The 25033-nt window shown below is 39.6% G+C and overlaps 1 protein-coding gene across 1 annotated transcript; it reads left to right on the top strand.

Annotated features, from left to right (window-relative positions):
• Positions 1–1379: 1379 nt before the first annotated feature.
• Positions 1380–23785, top strand: si:ch211-136a13.1 (HHIP-like protein 1). Its single transcript, XM_022206243.2, has 15 exons — positions 1380–1807; positions 2030–2803; positions 9799–10063; positions 11237–11516; positions 11665–11790; positions 11878–12021; positions 14088–14200; positions 14440–14580; positions 15062–15136; positions 15475–15601; positions 16229–16374; positions 16967–17048; positions 18977–19059; positions 19667–20035; positions 22077–23785. The coding sequence occupies exons 2-15, from the start codon at positions 2489–2491 to the stop codon at positions 22820–22822; spliced, it is 3012 nt and encodes a 1003-aa protein (XP_022061935.1). The 5' UTR covers positions 1380–1807; positions 2030–2488; the 3' UTR covers positions 22823–23785.
• Positions 23786–25033: the final 1248 nt, after the last annotated feature.

Raw genomic sequence — 25033 nt, 5'->3', positions numbered from 1 at the left:
TTATCAAGAGTAAGGTTTTGCTACATCGGTTTAGTAGAACTGTGCACCGTAAAATTACATAACATGATAAGTTGCCCATATCTATTTAATCCAGGGAGCGTCTGGCTGTAGATTATGTTTGTATCTATGAGTGCCGACTGATAAAGTGTCTGACAGCCGGCCGGCCAGATGGGAGTCACTCGCTGATCTGAAAGGTGGCTCTGCAGTAATGAGACACAGATGGTAGTGGTATGTCTATACTCACACACACACGTATAAATCACAGACACAAACCGAACGCACATGCAAGCGCTGCTCATCCATTACACTGGCTTCACCACAGGCAGCGACATTTTATAAACACTGGAGTAAAAATACTGAAGCTTCAGATGGCTATTTGTTGGTAGAACAAGTGGAAAGAAAGACCTTTTTTCCTTTCATATTTATTCCCCAAAAGCTGCCAAATTAGACAAAATATAATGGAAACTCCTCAAAAATGACATCAAATGAACTGGAAAGCTCAATAGTCACTTGATTAACGACACTGTATCTGTTAAAATATTTGTCTGTGTATATTTAAATCTAGAATGAGTGTCTATTTGAACATTTAGGTACAGCAGAAACAAGGTGTAACAACAACACAGTAACTTTTCAGCTTTACAGTTTCTATATCCAGCAAATTTGACACAACATTAGCATTTATTTCCTGCCCACCTTATTACTGTAAATCCAATATTTACTCTTTTTACCTCCAATTTAGTCTCCACCAGCTTCAAAAGGAAATACTTCGGCTGCTAATTGCTCCGCTTTGTTCACCAGCTAGCTGCTAACTTTGTCTCTGGCAGTGTGCGGTCGGTTTTTGGAGCTTTAATTTACTGAATATAGCTGCACGCTGTGGCGAAACTGATGCTGTGAGAGTGGTGAGTGTAAACCAAGACAGTGAAGTTGCAGGGCTCAAAGCAGAATCATGAGCTGGCAGAAGCTGAAACACTCTGTAGGGCTGAAGGGTACTGAGAAGTCTTTAATGTGTAATGGTCAGACAGAAAAATCTAAATTCAGGATATAAGAGTTTTTAACAAAGTGAAATAGTTAATCAGTGTTTACAATATGACTGAGTTCTTTTCTGGTGCAAGAGGAAGCAGCTACAAATAGTTAAAGTTATGTAATTATGTGGCCATTTGTGCTCTTTAACATAAGATTCAGGTCTGGAACTGTGCCTGGAGAATCCATTGGTCTGCACTTCCAGCACACGTCCTGATTCATCTGACCGCACACACACACACACACACACACACACACACACACACACACACACACACACACACACACACACACACACACACACACACACACACACACACACACACACACACACACACACAGAGCAGTGTGAGTGAGTCCGTCTGGAACCGGTAGAGACAGAAGAGAAGTCTGGGAATGCTAAAGGTTGGGGGGAGCTCAGAGGGAGGAGAGGCAGAAAGTTGCAACTTCAGGGCAATATGGACCACATGCTATGGGAAGGAATGCATGTGTCTTTGTAGGAGAGTGAAAAGAGTAAATGAAAAGAAGAGAGTAGGAGGAGGAGGAGGAGGAGGTAAAGAAGCAAGGAGGGAGGGATCCGAGCGAAGGCTGCAGCGTGGCTCGGTGTCTAAATGAAAGAACCTCTCTCTCTCACTTTCTCCTGCTGTCTGTATGAATGGCTTCTGTCCACTGCAGCACATGGGCACGTCCAGAGCAAACACAGCGAGACTCCACAAGTGACTTCAGGCTGGAAGTAAATATTTTGCAGAGACGTCGGCTGACGGTGACTTTCTGATGCTTTTTTGAGGTTTGTCCCTTTTTCTAATAGGCTGAATTAGTTCTTTGCAATTTCACTGCTTGTTTACTTCTAGTATGCAAAAATAAACCTATTTTTGAGATTCTGCCATGTGAAGATCTTTGAGTTTCAGTGAATGGAAAATTTCTTTCTTTCATGAATCTGTGTTGTGTGCAGGTGTTTGTGCAGATACACTAAACTGAGTGACATAAACTGAATCTCTTCCCATTACAGCACTTTGGCTCCACCAAACTCCTGTGGATGTCCTGAAGAATTTGCTGGATGTGGATCAGTTTGACCTTACTTTATCTTATTTGCACACATCCCTGGGTCAGCTTGCCACATAAGTGTAATGTGTGGGTCGATAATTTAACCAATCCTGAGCACGTTGTGGGTCTCTGGCCAACTTGCAGGCAGGTGTGATGCTGGGTCAGTGTGTTTGATACACACATTCACACACACATAGCTGCCTGAGACCAGGACATCAAATGAAAACATTGAATATGTTACAGAAAATCTGACTTTCAGCTTCATATCTGCACTTCATAGATGTTGGTGGAGATGTAACGTGCACACTGGCTTCCCTTTTCCTCACATATTCAACACAAATAACACACACAAGCTGCTATAATTCACTGCATTATCGGGTAAAGAGAGCAACTATCCTAGACTGAAAGACTTCTTCTTTACAACATGAACGTGCAAACCTGCAATCTGGTTCCTCGGTGCATCTTGCAGCCCGCCTTCTCCCGTCACCTCCTTCTCCCCGTCCTCCTGCTGCTGCTCCTCCAGGCCTGGTGGGGGAGCTGTCACCCGCAGTGTTTGGATTACAAGCCTCCATTTCAGCCCCATCAGCCACTGGTCTTCTGCAAAGAGTACTCCAAGTTTGGATGCTGTGATGTGGAAAAGGATGAGCAGATATCACAAAGGTTTTACACCATTATGGAAAACTTTGACCATTCAGGATACTCGACCTGTGGCAGATACATTCGCAGCATCCTCTGTCAGGTAAGACACATTCATTCTCAGAGTTTGTGCTGAAATGGAGCAATGTGTTCGACTAGTGATGCGCATCAACAGATTAAAATGTTTGTTATTATTTGCATTTGTGGTTTGCAATCCACACAAACCTTTTCCACCATGTGTCCTCACTACATAGTCCCAGACTGTGATCATAAATAATGCAAAACTGCAAGATTTAGAGGAACTAGGAAACCTTGTTTTGATTTTTGTGATCACACCAGTGAGGATATTTAACTGATCAGTTCAAGAACACTGACCTCTGGATGTTTGTCAGCTAATAATAATAATAATAATAATGTAATAATTAACAGAGACAAAATAATAACACCAAGACCTCTTTAAAATACAAGTTTACAGTACAAGTTTCCACAGGAAACATGTTGCAGACTGTCACGAATGAGAGCCTAATCTCAACAAAGCACAGCAACCAACAAACCGTGTGGTTTCTTGGCTACATGGAAAGATGCTAGACAGCAGTTACTCATGCTTGGAGAGCTAAACCGCAGTCTTAACTAATGTCTCATGAGCTTTGGATGGCTTTGCTTGTAACTGAACTGTGTGTATGTGTGTTAAAACTGTAACTGAATGAGTCAATAATGCTGTGCAACACAAATTTTAAACTCTGGTCTGGAATAAAAAACACACAGAGGATATGACCACAACATTAGGACCGGATCCAGGGGAAATGTAATGAGTCAGAAGGGTCTTTTTCCACACCAGGACAAGTTTCTAATAGAATATTGTCCACTAGCATTAAATTTTTGACTTCAAATTGTCAAATAATGATTTCAGATAAATCTCACTGGCTTCCCTTTTCCTCATTTGTGCATGCATGAGACTGCTTCCCCTTCAGATTCGCAGAAAGCATTTGTTCTTCTCTCACATGAGATGCAGATGTAGACATTAGTAAGCAGGAGTCCAGGCCTCTGGATCAGAAAGACTGCATGAAAAAAAAGATTGCAAGACAATTTAACAGCTCATTTACTGCACTTTTTAGTAATCCCATTAAATACACTTAAAAGGTTTAACTCCATTATTAGAATAATTTGAATGATAAAAATTCCGACATATTATTCACACAAACTGTTCTTATTTGAATGATAATTATTTTCTAAGAAGTATAGACCAAACAGTTGAGCGTGAATCCAGTAAAACCTGCACACATTTCCTCTTGCATGCATGCAGTTCTTTTAATAGTAATGACTCATGCAGTTCTAGCGTGGAAATGTTTCTAAATTTAAACATTACTACAATAATCCTATCAAAAATGCAGTCACAAATGCTGCAGTTTCCCAAGTCTGTTTGGGAAAATTATGTCATTTAATGAGTATTTCTATTTCAGTATCGCTGTGTTTTTAGCTCCTTTCCTGAGCTTTCTAATCTTAAACAGATCCATCCAGCGTCTGGAAGGCAGTCCCACTCACTTGATTGCATAATTAGGTGCTGACTAAGCAGCTCGGCCTCTAACTACGTGCACATCATGAGTGCAAATTGAATTATAGGTGCAGCACAAATTTGGCCAGGCCCATATAATTAAGGTAAAAAACTTCAGCTTACAGAAGCCAAAAAAAAAAAAATGGGCAGAGGGGCAACTATATGACCAACACTTTCATCTCCAATATCTACATCAAAACACACTGAAGTAGTTCAATACATCATCCACTATGCAAAGACAGTGACAAATCTGTGTCTCCTAAAATATAGGTTTCTATCACAGTGGTAATTATAGTCTTGTGCGGTGCTTTCCAAGTGTAATGACAGTCCTGCAGCACATGTGCAACTAACATCTGTTAGTTTACTTTGACTATAAGCTGACTTCAGAACAATGTAAATACTTTATGTTTAGCTAAGAGATGCTTTTTTTTAATTTTACACTGCATTTCAATCCTATTTACATCTCTCTCATTTAGAGAAACTGGTAAATGAGCACAATTATCTTATAAACAAGACTATTTTGGTGCTTTAGTTTTTCACCAAAGGTTTGCCAAATTAATACCTACAGCACTGAGATGTGAGACTGTTCTTTCTTTAAATATTTTTCGTGAACCCTTTGTTTAGGCTTTTTAAATTTGTCTTTGGAATAACAAACACCCACGCTGTGGTTTTCAGCTCCCAGGTCGATAGTTTAAGAGTAAAAGAGGCCAGGGAGGTGGTCAAGTTACCCCGCTGCCAGGGTGCTTTACCCTGGATAAACCCGCCACACTGAGGCCCTCTGTTCCAGCAGCACTACAGGAGCTTCCTGGCACTGATATCAATCACACAGCCAAGAGAGAGAGAGACGGGCAAATGCATATTAAGAGAGAGAGAGACAGACAGACGAATAGAAAGGCGGAAATGAGCGAGTGTTGGTGTGTGTCAGGGAGACAGGAGGGAGACTGTCATCGTCCCCAAGCTTAACTGATCAAACAAACAACCATTTCCTCCTCTAGCCATTGGTTCAGGATATGTCGAGTTCCTCAGAGGGACAGAGAGAGAGGAGGAAGAAAAGTAAGAGAGCGAGAAGAGGAGAAAAATAAAATGAAGATAAGATCATGAATGGCAAAAAAAGAACCCACAAAAGCACATCAATAAACTCCATAAACATACACACACAGACAGATTAAAAGAGCCTTCAGTTGAAAAGCTTCAGCTGTGGAGCAAAGTGTGTCTCTCTGTCTGTCTGACTTAGTATTATTTTGTCACAAAACAACCTACAGATAACTCACTTTATTGTTAAAGAGAGTGAGATAATAGTACATGTAATAATGAAATAAAAGCTAGCAAACCCCACCTCAGGGCCTTCAGAGGCCAAAAACATTTAGCGAGCACTTAACAGGGCAACAGGACATTAAATTAGTTGTGTCCCCCGCTGCATTTTTAATAAGCATTTTTAAGCAGCGTTTAGAAAGTTGGTTTGTGTCACTTGGTCTGACAGCAGCAGAAAGTCTAAGTTTCCAAGTAGCACATGAATGCACCATACCAGAACGAATCTCAAACCTACAGACCTAAAGCATCCGACCAGCTGCTGTTTATCACAGCTGTAACATTTAGACAGTATCAGACTGAAGCAGCAGTTTAAAGTAGCTGGATCAGACCTAGGTTTATCAAACAGTTATGGCCACGTTTCTCTTTTGTCCATCTCTCTCTCTACACTGTACTTCTCCTTGCCTATCTTTCTCTCTGAGGGACCAGTCAGGATCCAGTTTCACACATTTACCATCTATCTGTTTGCCATGAGTCCTTGCTCTCCTCAGCTATAATAAAACACAGCCATGTGGGCCACTCGGTGCAGAACGAGGAGTTTGTGAGACAGATGACAGTAAGACAGACTGAAAAAACAGAATTTTAGCTTTTTTTTAAAGTTTCAATCTGAGTCTATTCTGAACTGGACAGAGTAAACACCAAATTATAGCAGTTTGAAGTGGCTGCATTGTTAGGGAACAACAGCTGTTAGTAGTTACATGCATTTATCTTACCCTATGATAGTAGGACCCAAATTAAAACCGTCTCATAACACTGGCTGGCTTTTTTCTGCCTTTTTTGTCTTCAGTGGGTCAAAGGAGAGAGGTGAGGATGGTGTGAAGCGCTGCAGAGTGATGTGATAACTGGAAATCAAATGATTCAAAGCATTATTTCTTCTGTTGTACCCACTGAGCAACGTGACACCGCTGCATGATTCCTGATTAAAACACAAAACCTACTGCAAAATGGAAAAGAAAAAAATCACAATGTCGGAAGCACAATAAATTCAGTCAATCAAGCTTCCATCCCAGCTTTTTCCCAGAGGCTTCTTCATCAACAGTTCCAGCAGCTCAGACGGAGCACAGCCTTTGTTTTGGCCCGTGGAGCTCAAACTGTTGCACAGGAAGGCTCTGATCTTTTCTCAGCAAAGCACTTTCAAGTATTTCAACAACAATTCTCTGTTACAGTTTTCAGTGTATGCCCTTTTTCTCAGTAACAATTTGCTTGTTGTTTTTTTTTTTAGCTTTGGCTCAGTTTGGGGTCCTGCTGTGATGGAGCAGCAGTTGCAGCTAAAAGCTCAAAATCAAAGAAAGACACTTCCCCACATCAGATACTTGCCTTTTATGTGGCCCCAAGAAAAAAAACATGTAAACTATGACCATGCCTTCACCACCCCACCATTCCTGCTCCACAGTAGATAACAATAAGGACAACATTAATGAAGTAAATATGAATGATTTTGTCACTCTTGTTATTATTCTTTGTCTTACTTGGATTTAGGACATAATTATACTCTAAGATTTGGAACTAGGTTCCCATTATGGTCTGGCAGTAAACAGCACAGTCTTGTTTTTTTTTTTTTTTTAGCCCATATTTGATGTATATTTGATGGCACCTTTCAGGACACTAAAACTTATATAAAAGTCAATCATAAAACTTATAATAAGCAACACGGTATAAATCTGCAGTTAAAACTGACATCCCATAAAATCAATAACAAGAAGTTTTACCAAACTTGGACCGCCCGGCGAGGTCATCTGTATGTCATGGATATTAGCCAGTGACATCGGACACCACATTTACAAAGATGACCCCTGTGACCTTGAAAATTGGGTCAAGGTCACCAAATGAGAACTTGACCTGTGTCTTATTATGGTACACCTGTGTACCAAATATGGTGAGGCTACATCCATATTTTATCGAGTTATCACACAGAAACCAAATTGTTACAGACAAACAAGCAAGCAAGAGCATGCAGCTGAAAACAATACCTTCCGGAAAACAACGTTTTTCCGGGCGGTAATAAATCTATTGCTAAATGTAGCTGTTGCAGTTAAAGTGAGTAGAAGTTGAGAAGAAGGGTTTTTAGAGCAGTAACTTATTCTGTAATGGAGTCCAGTATGCAGATGTAAAGCGATTAGGTGATTTCAAAAATTGGGTGCAGCGTAGTTGGAGGCCCTGGAACCCAATGGATTGAGACTGATGGTTGACAATGCTGATGAAGACTAGAGAGCAGGAGGGAGTATAAATCTGAAGAGGGACTGTGAGATAGGCAATGAGAACCTTGCTTTGTACTGTGCTAATGAATGTTTAAATTGCCCTGATTAAAAACGCAAAAAGCTAGTTAATAGTAGTTTTATTATTATTATATCTAATGCATACATGGATGCACCAACAATTACCAATGGATCAGTCTGACTTCTTACTTAACTGTCAGGAATCTTTGCATTACGTGACTAAATTTGGACTCCAGGCAGCATCCTTCGAGTCTCTTATTGTCTGAAAATCTGGATTATTAACTGAACTACGCCAGAAAATGATTGAAATTATGGACAATGCAGAAACAAACATATACACTAATCAATCACAGCATTCACTACCTCCCTAACATTGTGGAGATCCTCCTCAAACAGCTGTGACCCACCATGAACACAGGACCTTTGGGTTTCTGGTACCAGGAGTTACCAGTGGATTTGTTGGGTCCTGTGGGGCATTGAGTGGTTCCTCTGTGGATCGGGCTTGATGAGTTTAGAGGGTGGGTCAACTATCTGTCACATTTATTGATCTGTTCCTGAGCAATTTTTTTCAGTATATGGAATCCTACAGTGCTTTTTCTGGAATATTTTGGTTTTCTTTAAGTGTTAAGTAACTTTTACGTAAATGCCAGGACCCAGACATTCCCAGCAGCACATTGCATTGTAATAAGATGACCGATGTCCACTTGACCTCTCTGTGATTCTAATGTTGCGGCTGATCTGTAGGGAACAAACCTGAGGCAAAACTGATCGATAAATTAATGACTAAACCAAAACATACATGTAGTAGTAATCCATGCACATGTACATACTGTGACTCACCCACACAGAACTTTCTTCCTCTGCTCTTTATTCATAATTAATACCATGTCATAGTTGGTACACCTTAAGTGAGCTTGACATGCACAAAGAAGTAAAAGCGGAAATTATTTAAAGCGGTCATTTCAGGTAAAAGCGCACACACACTGCTCATAGGTGTTTTCATCCATCAGATTCCTTAAATGATTCACATCAATATTAAAGTCACAGTAGGTAATTAACATGCACAGCCTTGTTGCCATTTGACAGCAATAAAAAATACAAGAAATGCAAATTTGGCCCCAGTGAAGTCATTATTTAAAAAGACTAAATCCACCAGTTATGTAATTGTTGAGCAACAGCAGTGAAATCCATTTGTAAAAGTGAGCTGAGGCTAAGTCTGTAACAAAACGCTACAGGCCTACAACTGCTGCATGGAGAAAAAAAAATGTCCATTTGCTCTGGGATATGATATTTAAACCTTTTGCCTACTTTGCTTCAACTTCTCAAGAAATTGTTCACTAGAAAACGAATGGATTTTGTGCCTTTTGCAGTGCTGTGACTCCAATAGGAAATATCCACACGCTAAACTTGCTTGACGTTTGCTTCACATTTTTGCATCTGGTTAATTGTTTTTTTTCCCTGATTTTTGGTCAAAGTTTAATGTGTAAATAAGCGATTCTGTGCTGTTTTGCTGTTGGGTTCTGCTCCCTGGTGATGATCGGCTTGGCTGATCTGGCGCTAAGTGAAAGCGCACCAGTCGACCGCATCATGGTTTGGGTGTCATGGCTCGTTGTGCCTACCGCTCACCATTCTGGGTGTGGACGGTGTGGTTGTGACTTAATAACTGAGTGGACCTTATGGGATCCATTTATAATGGACTGCACTCAGACGAGCTGAATATAACACAGGAATGACCAGTCATAGTGTGGGGAGCTGTGGGAGAATAAATCCATCCTGTGCTTATGTGATTCATTCATGCCCTTAACTCTGCCTCTGAGATAAATATTTTAGCTTAAGGAGAACTATCAAGTATAGAAACTTTCAAATATTACCTGTGATAAACATCCATGTATAAGAAAGCAGAAGTTGCCATCTAAATGATAAACTTTTAATAAGAAAATGCTACATTTGTTGCTCTCTTGTAACTTTTACTTGAATGTTAACAATTTTAGTCAAATAATCAGTGTTTCTTTTCCTTCATAGGAGTGTTCTCCATACGCTGCCCACCTCTATGATGCTGAGGATGCCAACACACCTATGAGGATTCTGCCTGGATTGTGTGGGGATTATTGCTCCGACTACTGGCATCAGTGTCGCTACACACTCAGCCTCCTCCTTGAGGACTCGGGAAGCCCGCAGCAGTTTGCAAACCTGACCGCTATAATAGAAGAAGATCGCAGAAAGTTCTGTGACTTTCTGGAGCTGAAGGACAAACAGTATTGCTATCCTAATGTCTTGACAAACGCAGGTGTGGGCAACACATGAGGCAGATTTATATGTTCACCAGAAGGCACATGCCTTGCTCTTGTGTTTTTTACATAATTAGTTTGGAGTTACTAAAAGAAAAGCTTTTGAGATGTAGGAAACAATTTTCAAGAGGCTGCTAAAATAAATACAAAACATACAGACTGCTATAAGATGAGAAAGTAAGCATGACCCGAAGCAGCGGAAAGAAGTAATAGATTCCAGAAACAGAGGAAGAATATAACCGGATGAAGCTGTCTGATGTCTGAAAGTTATAGTGACAGAGGAAAAGGAACATAGCATATGTCTGAGCGAATATAAAGATCACAAACTGTTTCAAATAGGAAAGACTGCTAAAATATCCATGTGAAAAATATCTGGACTCAGTAAAACTGCCCTCTAGATTTAAGCTGCAACCATTTAAACGAGTCATACATGAGACAATGGTGAGTTCTCTACGGACACCTCCAAACAAACGGCTATCATGAATAAAATACAACATGAAGGGGGCTAAGATGAGGCCAGAATCCACAGCTGTAACTAGCACAGCAGTGATAAATGCTAATATCAGCATGCTAACGAGCTCACAAAAATACCGCTAACATGCTGATGAATACTAGCTGTAATGTTCAGCATGTTAACCATCTACTCAACATTACAAACATCAGAAGATCACCTGAATCGTTTGGATTCATCATCGAGGAACCATGAATGTTTGTCCAAGCTGAAGCTGAGATTTTTCACAAAACTATTGAAAACTTTGACTGCTGGTGGTGTTCGATGAAAAATCAGGGACTCGCCAAATTTATCTGAATGCACCTGCATTATCTCTGCTCAAAACTTCATCCAGTTGTTGTTGATACATTTCAGTCTGGATCAAAGTGTTGAGACAACCAACAGACACCAACATTGCCTTTATCAATGCAAAAAGTTAGAGAGTGCATGAAAGTATTCATTGTGGAATTAAAGCAGAAATTGATACAAATCTATACATTTTTGTGTTCATTTAATCTATTAGTATGTGCGTTAATTTCACAATCAATTTTAAGGTTAAACATCAGGTCTTAGACACACACTATCCACTTTGATGTGAATACAATTGTTTTCATAAGTTTAAAATTAATCTTTTCTTCTTGAATCTATTCTTCATTCTCTGTATTGTTTTTTGCACCCTCAGAGCTAAATGCTAACCTGGGTTTGGTACGTGAAGATCCTAAAGGCTGTCTGGAGCTGTGCTTGCAGGAAGTGGCCAACGGCCTCCGTAACCCCGTGGCCATGATCCACGCAGATGATGGAACTCATCGCTTCTTTGTCGCCGAGCAGTTGGGTTATGTGTGGGTGTATCTGGCAAACGGCTCCAGGATTGACCGTCCTTTCCTCAACCTCACTCAGGCAGTTCTCACATCGCCGTGGGCTGGAGACGAGAGAGGTTTCCTCTGCATAGCCCTGCATCCCAGGTCCATACTATCATAATAACAGCAGCAGTTGTTTGTGTCTGTCCAAAACTCACGTGGCATCCTGCACTATTCTCAGAGGAAAACATCTCTATGATTACACGTGCAGTATGACTTGGACATTTACATTGAGCATCTCTTCTGTGCGTAGATTCACCACAGTCAGAAAAGCCTACGTGTACTACTCTGTGTCTGTCAAGAAGGAGGAGAGGATACGAATCAGCGAGTTCACACTGTCGGTGCTTGATGACAACCAACTAGACCATTCTTCTGAGAGGTATTTACTCAAATATGTGCCTGCAGTGTATTCAAGTAAGTCACAAATGACACAAACAAATCCATCCTCTTCGTATCCCTCTTGTAGAACCATCATGGAGGTGGTAGAACCAGCATCTAATCATAATGGAGGACAGCTTCTTTTTGGTCACGACGGCTATCTGTACATCTTTATCGGTGATGGTGGTCGAGCTGGAGACCCATTTGGAAAGTTCGGCAACTCACAGAACAAGTCAGTATCATTTAATTTAGTCATCTGCAGATGTGAGTGATTAAAAGATAGACTGAAAATGTTCACTTTTCTTCACACCTCACACTAAACATCTGTATAAAAATGAGAATGAAACAACTCATTCATTGCACCAAAGCTTGCCTGTAAATAAGTTCCATGTCCATTATGTGAGAAAAAAATTAGATTCCCAACTATGAATTTTCAGGTTTATATGTAATCTACAATAATTAACCTGAATAGAATAAACACCTTTTCTGATTGCTGTATGAAGGTGCTCATCACTTTATTTTTACAAGCTTCCATGACGTCACTGAAACGTTGGCAAACAAATGAAACTAGACAAAATGTCAAACTCAAGTCAGAGCAGGTAAAGAGCCAGCCAGTTCTACCAAGAAGATCTTCTAGCTTGTTTAATTCCACTAAAGTGTTATGAAAAGGATCCAAATTATGGCAAATATACAGCAGACTCGGTGGAAACTATGAATGATAGCTCAGCAATGACTGTAATCCAGATCCAAACAGGTACAAATCAAAGTTTTGTTTGTACATGTATCACAAACACGCATCCTTCCTTCATGCCTGCCGGGCTCAGTAGACTACTAGTTTCCTGAGAGTTCAGTGTTTAATCAACTTAACAGTTTCCAAATTGCCTGGGAATAAACTGCACGGTTCATTATTATCCTTAGAGCAGCATTAACAGATGAGATATTTTCCAATTTACGTCTGGATTGAGCAAAAGAAGAAGCCACAACTGTGTTTGTTCGCAGATCCCAATGCAAGATGTGTCATAGCTGAAAAGTCTAAGGTGGCATGATGTGTGCACACACATTTAGAGCTTTTATTGAAGAGACTGCAGGGCATTATTTGTCTTTTAGAGTGTTAGAGATCATCACTCACCTCTTACACCACATTAGCCTTTACATCACAATTTATTAGGTTCAATAGAAACGCTGTGTCTTCAGGCAAAGCGTGTTTTAATGTTTACATAAAACCGTGTACAGTATATGTGATTGCCATTGTTGGGTTTGTTTTTCAGCTGTAAACTACAACTGTCACTTTTCATTTCCGTCCGATGAACTCGCAGTAGCTTAAATGCCAATTATAGCCACGGGAGGCAATAAAAACATGCAAATATTACAGCTTATTTGCAGTAGTGCACACATGCAGTGGTTATATTATGGATTACAGAGCTGATAAATACTCTGGCTAAGGAAAAAAAACAAGATCTGGCTATGATATTTTCCTCACCAACACAAGAAAAAGAAATTGTCCCAATCTTCAACCTTATAGACAGGATGCAATTCAACCTGAATATTAGTGGCTCTTTTTGTCTCAGAAACCTCGGTTTATTTTAGAGATGTTGGCACCTTTTCTCCAGACATGACGAGTTTAGCTGTTTCTGAGGGTCCCTTTCTGACATGCTAGCTGCCTTGGGAATGAGGGAGAATGCACCCTGCCAAGTCTAATATTGACACTACACATCGTGGACCACCACACACTGCTATGTGGAGGTGAGAGAGAGGGAGAGAGTCAGTGAGGGGGAGAGAGGGTGCAGGGTGGGATTGGAAACAAACGGAAAAGGGCTATAAGGAGAGGTTTACCAGCCTGTAGGGAGGAGAAAGATGCAATAAGTGGAGTAGGATGGGAGGAGAGGAGCATTTAAGATTGAGAAAAGATGGAAAAATTGATGGAAAGATAAGAGATTTATCCTCATGGACAAACAGAGAGAAGCTTGAAGGTAGGACAGTAACTCAAGACACGACGCTGGATGAGGTTAGTATGAGATAGAATGATTTCCAGAAAATGTGTAAAAAAAATTGAAGGGAGAGTGTTAAAGGAGGAGGGGAATGGGTGTAATTAAGAACAGACATGAAGACACATGGAAAGGAAAATATGAAGCAGAGAAGTTCAAAGAAGATGAGATTTTGGGGGGATCACAGGACAGCGTAATGGGACTTTGAAGTTCTTAAAACACTCACTCAGATTCAGCCGCTCAGTCACTCACCTTAGTTTTTAAGCCGCTCTAAATCTTCCTCGGTCTTTTGTCTTCTCCTTGTTTTTGACAGGTCAGTGCTTCTTGGCAAAGTGCTGCGGATTGATGTCGACAACAACGATGACAGTGCACCGTACAGCATTCCCTCAGATAACCCTTTCCTGGGGGAGAAAGAGACACGGCCTGGTAAATCCCCCAAAAATTTCCTGTTTGTGTGGAAAAGGTTAAGCATTTCTGGCAAGTTTTATGATGAACTGCACAATTGTGACAGCAGTGGGACTGCTACTGTTCATTCCAGTAACATATGCTTTAGCTTTCTGCATGCAGTTTCTATAAATCATTCACTTTAATTCTTAAAAAGTATGTACAGTATTGGAGCTAAAGTCTAAATGTTCTTTTTACATCCTTCTGATCTGTCTTTGCAGAGATTTATGCCTATGGAGTTCGCAATATGTGGCGCTGTTCCATTGACCGTGGTGACCCTGCTACAGGCGCAGGCAGAGGCAGGATGTTTTGTGGTGACGTGGGCCAGAACAAGTATGAAGAGGTGGACCTCATTGTAAAAGGTTTGAAGATTTCAGTCTGAAGTAGAGTTTCACTTTGGAGAGATTTCACTTTTTCAGCATGAACACCTTTGAGTTAATTATCACGCTGACAACGTTCTTTTTAACAGCTTCCAACCAAAGTTCACTCTTAAGTGAAATTAAGTGTCATTATCTACTTATCCCCATGTCATATAAAACTATTATCTACAAAATTACGCAGACATTGAGTCAGACAGTTTAGTTTAAGCCCTGTCTGCTCACTAATCATTAAGCTGAATGGGATCTGAGTCTGCAGAGTTCCAAAGAGGGCATGAAATAAATGTCAAATTACAGCTTGTGGGGCAAAATCTGTTTTATTTTCCAACCAAATAATGGCTACGTGAGTCCAAAAGTATATGTACAGCATATTTACTGCATCATGAAGCAACACCAATTAAAATACTATCTAAAATGGATATTTCCTAAATGAGTTTTACTGTGTCAACATCTTTTTTTTTAAAAGGAGGCAACTATGGATGGAGAGCCAAAGAAGGCTTCAGCTGCTACGATCGAAAACTCTGTCAGAACTCATCTCTTGGTGAGTCAGCTTTCTCGTTGGCTTGGAGTCCATGAACTGGATCGAGTATTTACAGAGAGAGAAGCAAAATGACCTGCGCACGATGGCTACAGATGTGTGCCACGTTTTTCTGGATTTCCATTTTTACAATATAAACTACTGAGAAGGATTAAATTGTTACAATATGTGTTACAGTTCTGTGAAAGCCCCATTTCATTATCACTTAAGAGCTCAAGACACTTTCCATGCACATCTGAATCTAATTTTTCATTTCCACTGTATTGTAATGTCCTATTGTTATATTAATGTAACAGTAACAGTGTGAAGTGAGGTGTTGTTTGGTTTTCATGCCTTTGTAGATGACATCTTGCCCATATTTGCGTACCCTCACAAGCTGGGCAAGTCAGTGACAGGAGGATACATCTACAGAGGGTGTCAGATGCCAAACCTCAATGGACTCTACATCTTTGGGGATTTCATGAGCGGGTGTGTTTCTAAAATCAGATTTTTTCTTCATGATGAGATAAGATACACCTTTATTAATTACAGAAAGGGGCCATTTGCAATGTTCCAGCAGCTAAAGGGGACGGTGAAAATGTATAGGAAACATCAGCATAAATATACTTAAATACTGTTGATATTGTGCAGATTAATTCATACAGAAATTCTCGTGTTGTACAGATTCCTCTGGTTGCAGAACTGAACAATGTTGCACTTATCTGTGTAAAACAACAGTGCTATTGCACAGAATTTTCCTTCAATAGAAATAAGAAATATTTTAGATTCAGATTTACAGATTTTCTATATATTGCAAAGATTCTACTATAAGAAGAAAATACTGATATTGCACAGGATCCAATATCTTTAGTCATTCTCAGTCAACACTGCAAAGATTGGCGGTTTAATTCATGGTAATATTAATCAGAATTTACAGAACTTTTGACGCACACACACGTATCATTTTCCTTTGTGGATTTTTAGCCAATCACTTTCCTCATTTTTTTCTTTTGCTGAAGGCAATGCAACATCCACAGTTAGTGTAGGTGCCAAAACAATTTCAACTCAAGCATATGCATGTGTATATGGAGTGTGTGTATGTCTGTTTCTGTTCAGGCGTCTGATGTCTCTGAAGGAGAACACCACCACAGGTGAATGGCAGTACACCGAGATCTGCATGGGAAGAGGTCAGACCTGCAGATTCCCCAAACTCATTGACAGCCACTATAAATACATCATCTCTTTTGCAGAGGATGAAGCAGGTAGGAAGTGAGTGGGTCACATTTAGATGGGTATAAGTTCAAACATGCAAAGAAGCAGTCCTTGTATCCAACATTCATACTGCAATTAAAGAAATAATTAGGTCACTGAGATGTTTTACTACTGTTACAGATAATATTCAATTACTACTTAACTGCCCTCATTTGAGGGGTCAGGAGCGACTTCAGTTTAATCTATCTGGTGTGAATTATAGGCTGCTGATTTATTTGGAAGAGTGTTGCACACATGTGGCTGCTTTTTTCCTCCTCTTACGACTGAAACTTCAACCAAATTTCAAATTCCTTCATACTGTAAGACACCTTTTCCAATTTTTACCATAATGCGTACATACATTATAACTTATGTGTCTTCTTTCTGTTTTTTCCCCTGTCTGTCTATTCTATTTTACTATTTTTCTCCCTCTCCTCCGTTTTCTTGGTCTTTCTCCCATATGTACTCATTGTGAATACCCCCACCCCTCCTCTCTTCTTTCTTGCCAAAATCTCTTCCTTGTCCATTTGTGAATGAGTCTTTCCTTTTTGTATGTCATTATTGCCTGTACTCTTTCTGCCTTTCCTCTATGAATCTCTCCAGGTGAATTATATTTCTTAGCCACAGGAGTCCCGAGTGCCACAAGGAGAACAGGAGTTATCTATAAGATAGTGGATCCATCCAGGTAGTAAAACTTTATAATATTTCACCTCTGCAAAAGACACACCTCCATCACACCTGCTGGGTGTGTTGTGTAGACATTTAGGTACAATTAATGAAATGTAAGCTGCCACCAAAAACATCATCATGAGGCCAGCTGTGAGTGTGTGAATGTCACTAGACAGAAAACTAACAAGGAGTAGGGAATCCAAAGTAGTTTAAATAAATCCACTGGACTTTGAGAAAGTTCCTTGAAGACGTTTCACCTCTCATCCAGGAGGCTTCTTCAGTTCTGGTGATGGTTGGTGTTGCCTCAGCTTTTAAACCTCTGTGAGGTGTGTCCAGGGCTGTTATTCCAACGACCGATACCAAAACTCATCTGACTACTCAACGATGGTCGTTGGGAGTATCAGTGGGGGTCGTTGAAATGCACAGATGTCACTGAGCCCTCGTGTGCTAATGGTGGTCATTAGCATGAGTCTGCTGAGTCGTTCTTTTGGGGAGTTTTGAAAGGACCCCAATGCTCAGATTTTGGACAGAGAGGACAGATGGTTTGAGAGAGGAGTGAAAGAAGCCATCCATGTCAAAGTAGAGAAGCCATCTCTGAACGGGGGGGAGGGGGGTGGTCTGCGACATCATCTTTCGCCAATTTACAATCAGGTCCTTTCAAAACTCCCCAAAAGAACTACTCAGCAGACTCATGCTAATGACCACCATTAGCACACGAGGGCTCAGTGACATCTGTGCATTTCAACGACCCCCACTGATACTCCCAACGACCATCGTTGAGTAGTCAGATGAGTTTTGGTATCGGTCGTTGGAATAATAGCCCTGGACACACCTCACAGAGGTTTAAAAGCTGAGGTAACACCAACCACCACCAGAACTGAAGAAGCCTCTTGGATGAGAGGTGAAACGTCTTCAAGGAACTTTCTCAAAGTCCAGTGGATTGATTTAAACTACTTTGGATAACCATGACCTGGATGAATGAGAACCTACACAGACAACAAGGAGTAGGGAAGGTGTTATGATTGTCACAGCACATTATGGAGGTTATTTGTTCTGTAGTTAATTTAAAACTTCTTAAAATTCACTTACTGCACTGGCAGCCAAATGTGCTTGTTTGTACTGGTAGCACAAAACATTTGGCCTTAATTGCAATTTAATTGTGCATTTTTGCAGTGCGGATGTAATTGGGTTAAAAAAACACAAGGCTGTGACTTTAACTATACCATATTTTAGATAATACTGAACTTATGTATTCTCTTACGTCAGGCTGTCTCACTGTATTTAAGCACAGAAAGTCTTGGAATAAGCTCAGACTAGATTCAAGCAATGTTGTTAAGCCCAGTTTATGTAAATCAAACCTATAGTCCATGTCTCTTGTTTGTAGTTAGAACTAACTCAGTGAAAAGCTGCTCATCAAGATAAGACAAGTGACATTTATGTGAACTAAGACAAATGATCCTCTTAGCAAGCACTAGGCAACCTATGCTTATTAAAGACAACACCAACAAGACTTTGAATTATTTTATTTATTTATTTATTTTATTAGTTTATTTGTCAGGGACCATGTACAAATGCATTATTCTTGAAAAGAAGAGATGCTTTGTACCAGATTTAGCTATTGCTATTTCCCATCTGCAGTCCCTGGGCAGGTCACACAAGTAAATTACGCTTAGTTAGAGCTGCAGTCAGTGCAATTAAAGAACTGCATACAAGATTTGTACTGTCAGTGCCCTCTTCTGTCAGTTCTTTATAAATCATGAGCATCATCTGACATAACAGCTGAACAAATTAGCCTGTGTTTAACTTTAAAGTAGGTGATACATGAAAATTTCTGAGAAAATTGGAAGTTATAGAATTCACAAAATAGAAGCAAAAATGTTCATAATACATTACTATTGCACATTACATTTGGATGCAAACGTTTTCTCTCTTGACCACACACAGACGAGCAGCACCTGGAAAATGCAGCATCAAGCCTTCACCTGTTAAGATAAAGGGAAAACTGGTTCATTTCTACCCCAGAGAAGGTAAAGGGAATCCTACAATATTGGTTATTTCTTTCTTTTTTTTCTTTTTTTTTCTGTTCCAGTTTTAGATTCATCATTTTTCTTTTGTTGGTACTCTTTCTAGAAAGACTGAACTCTCACTCAAATCCTGATTGGAGAGTCATTGGATTGAAGCTTTGTTAGGACAATCATATTTCCTATTTTTATCTTGTTAATGCCACAAGTGTGGTTTAAAAAAATACAGACAAATAGTATTTATTAGTACATAAAAAAAGAATTTTAAGCTCTACTCTTCTGGCCAAAGCAGATTAAAGATTAAACAGTGATTTGTTGCAGAGCTCTGGGGAAACAAACATCAATATAAATATGGATGCAAAATACATTTTCCTGTTCTAACATTACTGAGCTATAAATATGTACAGGCTGGGGGTCTACAACAGTAATGATTTCAGATACCTATTCTTCCAAGAAATGGTCAGTTGCATGGTGAGCAATAAATATGGAGAAAAAGACATTTGATATGCTCTTAAAACCACAGATCAAGCGTGGAATTTCTTCCATTTCATATCAAAGTGTAGATTTTTGACTGTGTACCAATATCTTAATTTCTTCCTTTCCTTGTTTGCAGAGTTTGTAATCAACAAGAAACCAACCACCACAGCTGTTCCCACGACGACCACACGAAAAACTACAACAGCCAAAAAAACACCAAGAAAACCTATAGTAATAATAAAGCCACCAATGCCAACCAGAAAAACAATAAGAAAACCTCCACAAGCAACAACAACAACGACAACAGCAGCAGCAGCGACAACAGCAAAAACAACAATACAGACAACAAGAAAAACAACAACAACAAAGACGACATTGCCAGCAACGACACCAACAATTAAAGCAACAATTAAAACAACCTCAGCCACAACAATAAAACCAACAACCGCACCAACAACAGTCCAGACGGCCATGATGACCACTCCCGCCACAAGCACCTCCACTGGTAGGCCTACTGGTGCACCTGTTTATCCAGCTAGCTCCACTGATCAGCCAACTGCTAACCCGAGCGCTAAGTTCACCGTTAGGACTAACAATAAACCCACCAGTGAACCGGTGCACACGCTGACACGGGGAGAAGCCACCAGCATCAAACCAGGTGGTTTCTTCGTCTGCATTTTGTTTTTGCTTTACATTTTAACACTTTAATAACTCAATTAACATTTCACAACTAAAGGATTCATTTTAAAATGCAGATTTTTTTTCTGTAGTTAGCTTAGCATAGCTTTTGGTGAAAGGACACCCATTTCAAATGCGATAACTACTCTGTTACATATAACTGAGGTCTTAATTGCTGCAAATGTCTGCTGCAGCTTTTCTAATGGCTAAGAATCATAATTATTAAAGAGATAAAAATCAAATCAAAGATGAGAAAAATAAATAGCTTGGCAGCTAAGTCTTTTGTGTGGGACTTTTTTCCCGCTCTTTTGCAAAGTAGATACAACTGCGCTTTAGCTCATTTCAGGCTGTAGTAGCATTTTATTTAAAGCTGCATGACATTTTTATCCATAGGCAACAGACATGACAGGTATGTAGACAAGCGTTTACTGTTTGGTAAAAGTCTGAAGGTAAGTTTAATAAATTACAGTAAAAGAGCCAAAAAAAACCCTAAATGATAAATGAGTGAAATATATGTCTTAAGTTATTTGTAATTTAAAAAATATTGAGCTTATTAATCCATTGAAACACTTAACTTTTGATTATTTAATTCCTTTAAAACTTAACCAACTTGCCTGTTATAATAATGTATTTTAATTTTATTTTAAATAGCCTACTACCTGTATTATTGCATTTGAGATTCCGCAAATCAATATGCATTCAAACGAGTATTTATTCATGCTTCATATCAGTCTTTGCACTTCATTTGCAACAACTCTGTGCTGGAAGTGAAAAGAAACTGAGGAGGGAATAAGAGATTAAAGTAATATTTACAACATTAAATGTTAAATACATGAAATGCTATGAAATTGCTGGACGTTTAATGTTAATCACAATAATGTACATTGTCTCAACTTCCGGACTATTTTCACTCTTAAGCTCACCTGTTATAAACTTGGGAGGAGCCATTTGCACAGGCGTTTGTCAAACTCAGGTATGGTGGAATTAGCTGAAGTGTCCTTTTTTCCCAAACCTGCTAACATGCTATTCTTTGGCTGGTACAAGAGTAAAGCAGGATGATAAATGGTGCTTATTTATGTGTTAGGTATTTGCACTACTTTAATTTAAATCAGGAACTTTGGCAATTATTTATTTTGAATAAATGGTTCTGCATCAGCCTCAGTTTGGACATTCATCCTTGTGTGTCTGTGTCTATGCCCTTTCTTTGCAATAACATTGCTTGATTGATTTTAGTGAATTCTGAACTCTTTCAAACACACTCAGTTCTTGAATCATCAATCTGGTGTAGGAGTAATTTGACATTTTGGGAAACATGCATATTGACTTTTATTGAATCAAGAGTGAGCTGGAAGGATGGATGCTAATGTTGCGCTATCCGGTCAAGCTTAGAGTAAAACCTCCAAGTAAGGCAAGTAGAATGTGTTTAAAGGTAGAAAAAAATGGCATCCAGCACCTCCAGTGTTCAATAATTAACACATTTTATCACCCTGGTTTATGCTGTACATTAACCAAAGTGTAAAAAGAAATGGCACTGGTTTTAGAGGGATTATGTGTTAAACAGTTTCTTGGTGAGATGCAAAGAGTTCCTCAATGCTTTTAGACTATTTCTTAAGGATTCAAAACTGGAACCAAATTAGATCTCATAGTGCAAACTGGAAGGTGGAATTTTGTCCCAACTTCCATCACGCTAACCAGCTGCTGAACTTCTTTTTTATTTATTTTGCAGACAAGATCTCGTCATCTAACTCTTGGCAAAAAAAAAAAAAAAGCAAATAAGCGTATTTCCCAAAATGTAAGACTTTCACAGCTTTAGCACATATGAAACTACATATATTCAAATAAAGAGGGTGATTCTGTCTCTCCCTCAGGTTATCGCACAACCGTCATGACTGCAGCCTCCTCTAGGATTGCTCAAACTCCAATCATCACAACACCTTCACCAAGAAGACATGGGAGACCCCTTCAATATCCTCCCAATGCCACCTCCCAACCTTTAAGCCCACCACAACGTCCTCCATCTCCATCCACAACGTCGCTGAAAAGGCCCCATGTGGCTTCAAACTCTACACCTTATCCCAAACGCCCTGGAGTGATCACCACAACGTGGGCACCACATTTAAACCAGAAGCCCCAGAGACCAGCAATCAGCACAACAATGCCTAAAACAAGGGAAGAGAAGCTGAGGATTGGGGAGAAGCTGGAAAGTGCTGGACAGGGCAACCAAGTGTACAAGAAGCCCAGAGGCAAAGGGAGAGACTACAAGAAAGGAAGAGATGGGAGAAGACTGCGGGGCGGCTCAGTGCGACTCGTAAGCACTGATGGTTTATTAGATCGAGGCAGAGTGGAGATCTTTCTCCGAGGGGAATGGGGGACAGTGTGCGATGACCTTTTCTCCGCCAACGCCGGTTCTGTAGTGTGTCGACAGCTCGGCTTCACAAAGGCGCTGGCAGTGATGAAGAGGGCAGTGCTGGGCGAGGCGGACAGCAGCGTTAGGATCCTGCTGGATGATGTGGAGTGTGAGGGTGGGGAGAGATCTCTGCTGGAGTGCAAAAGGTCCAGGGTTGGGAAACACAACTGCTCACACAGGGAGGATGTAGGAGTGATCTGTGGCTAGCAAAGCGAGACTAAATATAGGCATCGCGCGGGGAAGAAGAAAGTATTTGTTGAAGGTACTAAAGGTGCACATTTTTAAGGATGATTGTTAATAATGTCCACATTTCCGTGATTTGTATTTTCTCATTTTTGCATGCTTTTCAGTTCCGACTCACTGCCTAATGCTCAGTTGTGCACACAGCTTAAAATACATTGCATCCACTTCTTGGAAAGTGATGTGAAGGAAGAGCATGTCCCTTCATATCACCTTTCACTGACAGTTTCTCTTAGACTCACTCAGTTGACTATTTAGTCAAAACCAACCACCCACATTAAGGGAAACACAACAGTTAACATAACAGATAGATACCGTTATTTCTTACCAAACACACACTCTCAAAATTTGTACAACACATTTATGATAAACAGAAGTTGACCAAAAGTCCTATTCATCTGAGACAAAGGATTGATATTATAAAATCACATGACTAAAAGAAGAAAACGGTACGACTACTCATCTCAGAGTACTTTAAATGTTAAGGCCAGGGTTGTATCTGCTGAAGAATCACACTTGGTGAAAGTGTGCAGATGTTCATAGTTAAACACTTTCACTTGGTAGAAGTGTAAGCATGAACAGGTATATTCTTATTATTTTCAAAACCCCAATTTACTCAAAAGTGATCAACGTGGACTGAGCAAGTTTTGGAGAAACCTTCATGGCATTCTAGCTAACTCCACAGGATCTTGTTAAAATAAACAAATGTGAGAAAACATATTTTTATATTGTATATTTCCAGCAGATTTATGTTCTGAAGCAGGTTTGAAATCATTTGCATTTTGCTATCTTTTGAATGTAGTTTTAAGAGCTTTAAAAAGGAAATGCTGGACATTCTGTACAATGAATATAATAACAAGATTCCAGTTTCACAAAGAGATTTAAGGGCACAGGGTGCCTTGAATATGAATAAAGTTTACAGCAAAATAATTTTATTCCTCACTCTATTTTTCTTTACCAATGTATTCTGATGGGTTGAAGGAGGATTCTTTCATCAGCATTGTCACTTTGACTGTGAAGCTCAGTTCTTCCTGTTATGTACAAGTGAAGACCAGGGATGTTCTTTTGCCCTTTTTACCACATTTCACAACAAAATTTAGAATTGTCTGTAATAGTTTAAAGAGCGTCATTTATCACTCACTTTTTTCATCAAACTTGACGGTCAGCATGGTTTCCAAACTAACCAAGTGTTAGCCAGACACCCTGCAGTTGTGCAGCCACATTGAAAGGAACAAACAGAAAAGCTGGTTATGGGTTCACCTTAGTTGTGATGAGAAACTCTTTGCTGACATACAGATAAAATGACACAGACCACCCCAGTGGACGGTCTGTGTGACTGTTTCAAGGAAGAAACCTTGCAGGCATTTAGAGTATTCAACAACATCTTGCTATCTGAAACTGAATTTCTTTTGGGGGTGAGGAGGTCCAGCTGTCAACATTTAGACAGAAGGCAAGCACATTTCCAGAGTTGAGCAGCTCTTAAGAAATCACAGTTCAGTAAGAAAGAAGCCTGCACAATGCTGTTGCTGACAACTGCATATTGTCATGTCCATATAGATGCCAGCAGAATATAAAACAAGCCAAAAATAATCAGATTACTAAATGAACTGATGGCTAAATGCACATATAAAAGCAAATACAACTGAATGAAATGCCTTCCTTTGACCTCTGTGGATGGAAGTTTTCATTTGGGGGTCAAAAACACCCAGCAGTGATGTCATTTAGCAGCAGAATGTGACACTTGATGTCTTGAGGGTCAAATAATAGAAATCTGGTTTCATCACTGTTTATGTCCAAATTAACTCCACTGGCAGGCACATTGCCATTTCCAGGAGAATATTATGATTAACTGAAATTTAATTTTAGTTCGTTATGCATCAAAATACAAACATTGCAATGCATTTCAACCACATCTGACAACACACACATCTTAGCAAGCTCTTTTTTGTCATAGTATTTAAAGAAAAAGCAAAACTGTTTCTCTGTTTAAATATTGTATTTTTTTTTATCAACAAAGAAAGCAATCCTGCCATCCGACTGACACAAATTGTCATATTGTAGGATTTTATGATGCATTATACAACAATAAACGTCATAAGGTGCAACATAATGCTCAGTCACATCCAAATGCAGCTCTCAAAACTTAAGAAATTAAACAAAATGGGAAACTTTAGGTTT

Source organism: Acanthochromis polyacanthus, chromosome 13 (genome assembly GCF_021347895.1).
Source record: "Acanthochromis polyacanthus isolate Apoly-LR-REF ecotype Palm Island chromosome 13, KAUST_Apoly_ChrSc, whole genome shotgun sequence".
Classification (NCBI taxonomy): Eukaryota; Metazoa; Chordata; class Actinopteri; family Pomacentridae; genus Acanthochromis; species Acanthochromis polyacanthus.
This window is presented reverse-complemented; position numbering and strand designations above follow the sequence as displayed.